General features: G+C 39.1%; 1 protein-coding gene across 4 annotated transcripts in view; it reads left to right on the forward strand.

Annotated features, from left to right (window-relative positions):
- Positions 1-5,265, forward strand: part of adgrg6 (adhesion G protein-coupled receptor G6) — a 98,559-nt gene extending 93,294 nt beyond the window's left edge. For 3 of the 4 annotated variants that reach the window (XM_042226874.1, XM_042226871.1, XM_005937633.3), the window contains one exon: positions 8-5,265. In XM_042226874.1, coding sequence (XP_042082808.1) covers positions 8-219 — 212 coding nt within the window. In that variant the 3' untranslated portion in view covers positions 220-5,265. The remainder of the gene's footprint in view (positions 1-7) is intronic. The other variant, XM_042226872.1, reaches the window with a different exon arrangement.
- Positions 5,266-9,232: the final 3,967 nt, after the last annotated feature.

Here is a 9,232-nt window from a genome sequence, read left to right on the forward strand (position 1 = left end):
CCTGTAGCTAAATACTACTCCAAACAGACCAATCCAAAGTGCATCTCCTCATCCTGTTCCTCCTCAGAAGTGGAGCCCAACTCCTCTTCCTCCTCGTCCTCCATCCTTCCTGTCAGCCAGATGATTGACAAGGTGAAAGGTTACTGTTCCACACACTCTGACAACTTCTGCAAGAACATCATCATGCCTGACACCTGCACCCACTGCACCAGGTTTTAGATTGCCCTCAGCACTTCTGCTGCCCCCCCCCCGCCATTAGAATATGTTCTAGACCTGCTCACATTGTTCTAGAAACTTCTTAACGTCCTGTTCACAGCTTCACTGAAAGGCTTCTGTTAAAGGTTCATACATGAAGCGCAGCACTGGAACATGAGTCATTATTCTGTACATGCCGCTGAACATTATTGAACCTTTTGTGTTCTGGAAGTACGTCTAACATTTCTGGATTTCAGCATTCAACTGTTCAGTCTGTTGGATATCTTCCTAATGTTCCCGAACTTTGTGAGAGCAAAATTTGATGTTTTGAAACGTATCCAAGTATTCTAAAGTTGTGTGACAGCCTCATTCCAAGAGAAAGGTTGTAGCAAGTACCGGCTGAGTGAGAATTACAGAACATGATTATAAACTCAATGAAGCCTGAGTCAGTGCCCTGAGACTTTTGCACGTTCCAGAAATCTCCAACATTAGACAGTCCCTGTGTTTCGAAAACTCTCAGAGCCTCAACGGTTTGAGAAGCTTTGAATTGTAGAGCTCATCCAAGCAGTGCAGAGCTCTAAAAGCCTTAGTCAGAGAGTGTGTTTTTTAATTCTTCTGATATTCATTCAGATAGCCCCCTAACACTGTACAAGCCCAACACCCACACAAACTGTTTAGAAGCGTTCTGATTCTGTCTCAGCCTCAGAGATGTCCCTGAAAACTTTATTAAATCGTGTGTCATCATGTGAATTGTTTGTTTTGCTGTAGGAGCACATAGTTTTTTGTACAATTAATTCAACAATCTGCAAAAATTATTGATATGTGTTTTCAGTTATGTTAAATTTACAAGGAGCAGGCCGGTTTGTCAGACTGTACTCTAATTTGATTGGATATTTTTCCTCAGTACAGAGTATGCAATAACGTGATTAAATTCCTTTGTACAAAAGTCCCAAAAGACTTTTCAAGAAATATGCTTTTTTTATGAAATATGCTTAAACGGCAGCCTGTGAACTCATCAGAATTAAGTCAGTCAACAAAATTATTATGATTAAGAATGATAAGAGAAGCTACAGGGTGGTCAGTGACGCTGATGTGATTCTACTGTATCATATCAAATTACCAAAATTGGCCGACTTGGCTGCCAGAATGTAAGATGAAACTAGGAGCAAGGGGGAGTGATCAGAGGGGTGAGGAAAGACAAAAAAATGAAAAAAAAGGATGTTATCGAAGAAAAAACTAGACTCTTAGGTTTGGCATCTTTTTAATACTGTGATGTTTATTAAAACTGTCCATTTGTGCACGTGTGTGTGGAGCCATACCCTCTGTAAATATAGATCTATGTATTCTATGTGCCTTATTTTTATTGTGAAAATCTGTCTGGATGGTTGATTTTATTCATGCCTTTGTAAGGTCCTCAAAGGGTCACTGCAACTGTACATACTTTATGCTTTATATACATGCTTTAAGTTGTGATGACCAAAGGGGCAGAAATAGGATGGACACACACAAAAAGAGAATTGAACAGAATATAATCTCCACCGGGAAAGGCCGATTGATCAAGGTGTTTTCAAATACTCATTTAACATATTTACATTTATTAAAAATATTATTATCATGAACAAAACTTGGTATGTCTATTGATGGAATGCTTGAGTTTATCAACACATATTTTGATTTTCAGACTCCATTTTTGAAAATGTTGTGCTCATATATAATTACTGTAATATTTCCCACATGTTTGGTGGTTTATTGGATAAAAGATGTTGAAGCTTTCTTGTGCATGTCAGCCAGAGTTTAGCAATCATAGTGGTAACTTCTTTACTGTTCACATTTGGAGGTTTGTTTTCTTACTCTTGTTCTAATATCTGCTCTTATTCAGAATTTTGTGATAGTTTTTTTAAGGTAATACAACTGCTAGAATGACAATATTTAGCCTAAAGGACTTATGGATAAGTTTACCCAGATCCCAGCAAAAATGCTAAGTCTGCCGATGTTGTGGTTTAGACAATACAACTCAGCATCAGTGTGTCTTTTCATATCAGATATTCAAATTACTACAAGTATTTTGCAGACCTCCTTTTAGAAGGAACATATTTTTAAGAGAAACCTGATGACAGCCAAGTGATTACCCAGCGGTCCTGGAAGTGCAAGAGGAATTCCATCCTAGTCCTTTCATGTGGTGGCAAATATCTAAAGCAGAGGAGAGTTAAATATATCAGCATGAAAAACGAGAGAGAACAGGAGCAGTGACAGAGGATATTTTTGTTCTCGTAATTCAGCTGAACTGATCCATGAATTTAATCATCAGTATCATTTTTTCTTTTTAAGAGAATCAACCGAGTTAGCAAAATAATCTACACTTATTTCTCAAAATGTAAAAAAGTCAATATCAGTTTCATATTAATGTTGTTTCATCACCTTCTACACAGGTAAAGCAGCATTTTTACATATGGTTTAATTTGTAAAGCCATGAAAGTCAGCACTTCCTTCCCTTCCTTAGACTTTAAATCCTGATAAGAATTCCTTTGTATAATAAAGAGATATAAAAAGAAACTCCGTGGCACACATGCAGCCACCATGCAGTGATCAAGTGTGATATTCATTGTTTGACTGTGTTTGTATCATGGACAACATCGTCAGTCTAGGTATGCCACACTGCATTGAAATTTTTAACTGGCTGCAGTTTATACAGTATTTTATTAAATTAAAAATGTTGAAAATGTAATTCCTCATTGCTGTTAGACCAAAACTGTGCTTTCAAATCCGCTGGATAAACTCACTTTCATTTTTAATTACTACCAAATTAAAAATAACTAATTCCCATGTTTTAAGGCCCCTGAGACCTAAACTATCACAGGTGGTCATCCTAACCCTGTTCCTTTATTCCAATTTTCTGGAAGCAGTGTAAATAGCTTTTGATATCAGTTGGAATCATTATTGTCTGGGAAGACAATTTAAGAAGAACAGAAATAAAATATTCCGATTGGCGACTGGGTTGTGGCTGATGAGAGGGTTAACGACTTGCACATGAAATGTTATCCAATTTGCCACCAAACAATCAAACGTAATCTTTTTTCTTTATTTTATCAATCAAATTTAATAGAAACATACACTCTGCACATTAGACCACGTGTTAAATATATATATAAAGTAGTAACATTGTATCAGTATTTAAAGCTGTAAGAGGCTCAGTTAGTAGTTAATTTGTAATGAAATTTGAAAAGTTCACTGTTACATTTAGAAAAATATAACTTGTGTGTGAGTGACATCGTAGTAGTAGACCTTTCTTTGCCCGGCAGCACTTTAACTCCCATTTACACAATTAGCACTGGAGCATTCTTGGTGTTGCATTAATAAAAGACAATCAGTCTAACAGTTTTATGATGGTCTTTTGTCACCACCATAAAATTTCATGAATTCTGTCAAAGTAGGGAAAAAGCACCATTCTGTTCCAATAGAAGCCTTTTTTTGAAAAACAAAACAAAAACAAATATGTGTGCTATTCTGTTCCATTGCTTTGAGCATCTTTTGAGCAGTGTTTATTGTGTTGTATGCTATTTATTTTGTAAATGTCTTCCTGTGTCCGGTTAACCACAAATTAAACTTACTGGAAGGGAAAACCATAGAAGATGAACATGGGGACCTATCTGAGGTCTTTTTTGGTATTCAGACTCATTGGACCTCCACTCATCAGCTGTTGGCTAACTGGACTTCCACTGCCTACATGGAGCCAACAGCATTCAACACTGCAGAATGTATTGTAGTAGTCACACATTGTACCCCTTAACCCCTGTTTCTTTTTTCTTTTGCCCAGAGTGGCAGAAGAATGCACTCTTCAGCACTCAGAAACAATTCCCTTGAGACTGTGAAAGAAGAGCCGAGGCCTTTTTGGCAGCTCCGTGCGGGGGCATAGCTCAGTTATCCTGTCAGTCACTGGACTGGCTTCAGAAATGCCTTAAAATGTTCATATCAAGCACGACTGCCCAAAGAGGACAACACACACACACACGTCAGGTTTTCAAATCTGTGGGGACATCTAATTAACGTAATGCTTTCCTTAGCCCCTTACCCTAACCATAACCCAATTGTAACCCTGGCACTAAAACCACATTTTAAGTCTAAAAAATGCCTTCAAACTTGTGGGGTCCAGGATTTTGGTCCCCACAAGTATAGTAAACTTCCCATTTTTGGTCTCCACAAAGATGTGAATATATGCTCACACACACACGCACACACACACACAAACACACCTGGTATTCCAGGTGTGTGGATTACCAGGTGTGCACACAAACTGAATTTTCCTGACTGGAACAAGGCTGAATGTTTGTGTGGTAACAAAATGAAAAAGTACACACAGAGTGTAAGGAGACTGCTCAATCCAGACAGGCTGAAAACAAAAGTCATGTGACAAAATCAGATGAACCCAAACTCTGCCCAACGCCAAGAAACGGCCAATAAAGAGCCTTAAGGTTAAACTCACTCGCGCTGCATGGCTGAAGAGGCCAGAATTCATTTTATGTTTCTAATCAAGCAGAAATTAATTATTTTAATGAACTGCCGATGCCCACCTTAACTTTTTGAAGCCGTTTGTCGACGATTTCTTTAATCTGTCTGCTCTTGTGGAGAATTCTTGTTCCCTAACGGCTCTCTGGCAGCTCAGCATGCAGTAGCATTATAGTCGCTGTTCAATCAGATATCCAAACTCAGTAAACGTTACGAGTCCCGTTTCGTTTCCTCTGGGCTGGCTCGTCCACTCACAGGTCAAGTCCACCCACATCTCTATTTTCCTCTAACATGACGTGTGTACAGTTGCATTTAATGTAAATACTTCATGTCACCTGCACTATGTTTAGTTGACGGATATTGTATCACATGCAGATGTTTCACAGAGGATTGTAACTCATCTTGGCTTTTGCTGTGTTTTAGCGTTTGTACTATTTTTTCTATGATTCTGTGAACGCTTGTCCTCCCTTCACGGCTGCGTTATTGCCTGGTTTTTCTGTGAGGTTATTTTGTGAAAGCACGCTTTAGTTTCAGCATTAAAGGGAATAAAGGTTTGACATGATTACAGAGCCGGAGTCAAACTTTTGTGTTGCTTCTTTATTTTTTTTTGTGACATATGACTTTGAGTGTGATCCATTTCAGTTAAGAACACAGAGGAAGTTCCCTGCTATAGTATAGTGAAAAGATTTCTATCAAGCCAAATCATGAATTGTTGTTTCTTTCATAATCAAATGATGGTGAAAATAAAGAAGGAAAGAGGCTCTGCTGCAACAGCGCAGATAAGAGCCAACAAGGTCTGATTTAAAAAGAGAAGGAAGCAAAAAAAAGAGGACAAACACTACCTGATCAGCCGATGGCATGGATTACCAAGTGATGGCATTCCGCAAGGATTAAAGGACATCAGTTTTACATTCACCCGTAAAAATCACTTTCAGTGCCATCATTTGTGCAGAAACAAGGTCTGAGGCAGAAGAAAGAAACTCAAGTAAGTAAACATCTGGAAGTCCCTCAGAGTTGCTGCTGTGCCCTAGAAACGAGCCAACCGAGGCAGTTCAAGCTTCTAATAAGGATGCCTCCTGGGTGCCCCCTGGAACCCAAGGGAGATTTCTTAGGCTGCCTTGGAGTTGTTAACTCACCTCATTCGAGCACATCTTGAGATCTCCTGCAACGATCGGGAAGATGCTGCTGGGAAGCGCGTTTGAAGTAGCTCTCTTAGTACGGTGCCACCATGACCAGACTTGGATGAGAAAGTGGATGGACAGACAGGTGTCTATATTTCAGTACACGAGGCCCGTGGGTTTTCCCATCCACTTCTACTTCTACTCAGCCTTATACAAGTTTTATACAATTTTAAGGTGCAAAAATTGAACATATATAATGAATGCTGTCCATATTTTTTGAAAAATGGTCCATCAACCTACTTTCAGGTCTTTTTTTTATTGTTCAGCAGGAATAACTAAAAGACTATGAAAAGATAAGAGTCTGAAATTTTCTCTGACCTTTCATGCCATCAAACTGAATCAGGATTTGTAATTTGGCACAGATACACCAGAAAATGTCCAAGTATTGGCTGGTTAAGTTAAGATAAAAGGTCACACACTAGTAAAGTCTCAAATTTTATTGAATTAATTAAAAAAAATGTCTGAGGACTGTTCCACATCACTAAAGCATGCTATAAGGTTACTTGGTAGATATCTGAGTTCATCATCTTAGCCACAAGTCAAATGGGAGAAAACACAAGACGTCCTAGGTCATTTCTCATAGTGTGCATGGAGATGAGGTGGTTAACACATTCTTACACAAACAGTCTAAACAGTGTTCACTCAGAATTCACTGGTTTCGCTCTCTTGACTCCTGAAATTGATTTTAATGCCACAGCGTCTGGATAAAGTATGTGGTTTGGAAGCTGCTCTGAGTAGATGCTTTTCTGAGGTTAGAGAGGTTCCTGCTGCTGCACGGTGGAGGAGATATCCTGAGGTCCTGGACTGGCGCACAGCCCTGTAAGGGAAAAAAGACCAACTCAAGTGCACATTAGTTCAGTGGCCACACTTTACTCTGAAATCTAATCTGAAATCTGAAATGTATAGAATTTAGAGGTGAAACTGACCATATGGAGACAGAAAGTAAGTAAATATGAAGTATATAGTGTACGTGCTCTTATCTTTGTGGATCTGGCAGCTGTAGCGATTATATTTTCAGTCTGCCTGGCTGATCTGGATGTTCTGATAGACTGAGCTTCATGATTTGCAGCTACAAGGTATGAGCATGCATATTTCTATAAACCGTATATATAGTGGTAGATCTAAACAAATATGGACCATACGGTATGTAATATAACAAACATACAGTACTGCGCTATGATCAGGGCTGCACTTTTTCTCCAAGCAGCAGATCACTGAATCACTTTCCTTTATGATAAAGCATGTAGTTAGGGCTGGATCAAGTGACCCTGAATCCTCCCTTAGTTATGCTGCAATAGGTGTAGGCTGCTGGGGGATTCCCATGATGCACTGGGCGTTTCTTTTCACTCACTATGTGTTAATAGACCTCTCTGCACTGAATCATACTTGTTATTAATCTCTGGCTCTCTTCCACAGCATGTCTTTTATCCTGTCTTCCTTTTCTCACGGCAACCCTCATCACCCCTCCCTGAGCCTGGTTCTGCTGGAGGTTTCTTCCTGTTAAAAGGGAGTTTTTCCTTCCCACTGTCACCAAATTGCTTGATCATCTGGGATCGTATGATTGTTGTGTTTTTCTCTGTATTTATTATTGTAGAGCCTACCTTACAATATAAAGCACATTGAGGTGACTGTTGTGGTGATTTGGAGCTGTATAAATAAAACTGAATTGAACTTAATTGAACTGAAGGCCGAATAGTCAGTTTTGTTGCCCAAGTGGACATGAATACCATGTTGAAATGCATCATAACTTATATATGAGTGTTTATGTAGCCCTGCACCGTACTGAAAAATGTCTGTGTTGGAATAATGACCATGAAGAAAGGGAAGCTGCATGCTTTGTATTCCATACAGAGCAGCTTTCCAGGATTCACAGTTAAAAATAAGCTTTTTTTAATGGCACGCTTGTGCAGTGCCTCAGTGCACAGCTGAGGCGATCAGGTGTGTGAAGGTGTTCAGAGCAGTTTGAGCAGCTGGCTCACAGACTGACTTACACTGACTGCTCCTTACTTTTGCACTGAATAGAATAAATGTATTAGACCATCTGTTATGAAAACAGGAAAACACAAATATTTTCGAAATCTGTTGTGAACTTCAAAAGTAAAAGTAACCCTTTTGAGCCTGTAAACTGGAGTTCTCTGAAAAGCAATGAAGCATAACATTCATCCACCAAGAATCATTTCTGTTCAGGAATTCAAATAAATGAAGGAACTTACTGGATAAATATTCATATCAAGCATTTATTTTTCTTTAATTTACAAATATTATTATTATTTCTTTTTTAGCTGATAAGATGCATTATGAGGAGACTAGAACAGTCCTTTTACTGTGATTATGCATGGCAGCTGCTTTAGTGTAAAAATAAGGTTCACAAACAAAGGAAGGCTTATTTTATTTATTTATTTTTTGCTAAACCAGCCTCTCTGTCTCTGTGTATTTATTTCATTCAGCCTGACAGACCTGACTGCTGCATTGTTGCAGGGGTTACATCAGACTGCGGTCTGGCAACACAACTGCTCTGAATTTTCCTCATTTATCATCTCATCAAAACAGAAAATGAACAGAAACCAATTAATGTGACTGAATAACCCTTCATACCACTACACTGCTCCTGAAAGTTTGCTCATACACACGTGAAGACCAAACTAATGAAAGCCAAAGAGGCAGATAGAAGACACGGCTGGAAGGCTGAGCACAGCCGCAACATGAAAACCACTGACAAAGGAAGTGAAATGATCGGCTGGGAACTCTGTGGTCCTGGCTCACCAGGAAATCACCAGAACACCACCAGAGGCCTGCGCTATGAAACAAGCTGAACACAACCCAATATCTCCTTATCGTGTGTTATGTGAGTGATAAGGGACCGAGCCAAAACCTGCTTTAAATTCCAGGCCTCAGATGAACAGGTATAACTTGCACAAACTAACCAGACAGTCCCGTTAAACAGGGTGCTGATGCGTCGACAGTAAACACAAGCAGGTAACCTGTAGGATTACAGAAACCTCAGAGAACTTTAGCAAGAGAAAGATCACCAACAGAGCTAACACCATTTTTAAAAAGTGAGGCAGCATAGTTTTATGATTTATCCTGTAGTTTTTTCATCTTCCATTCAGTTATGAAATATGCAGGATTTGGAGGAGAGGACGGGGAGCTTTAGTTGTACTTTGACTGATCACATTCAAGCAGATCTTCACTGGTTTACTCAACAAGTAAACAGTTTATTTGCCGAAATTAAATTTCAGAAACATCTGCAATGCTCTAATTTCAGGTTAGCTTTTAAAATGTAAAATCTATGGCAGTAAATGATGATGAATGGAAGGCCCTCAGAGGGCATGTCAGCAGTGGGTTTTCCAGAC

Source organism: Haplochromis burtoni, unplaced genomic scaffold (assembly GCF_018398535.1).
Source record: "Haplochromis burtoni strain Fernald_Lab_line unplaced genomic scaffold, NCSU_Asbu1 Contig_232, whole genome shotgun sequence".
Taxonomy (NCBI): domain Eukaryota; kingdom Metazoa; phylum Chordata; class Actinopteri; order Cichliformes; family Cichlidae; genus Haplochromis; species Haplochromis burtoni.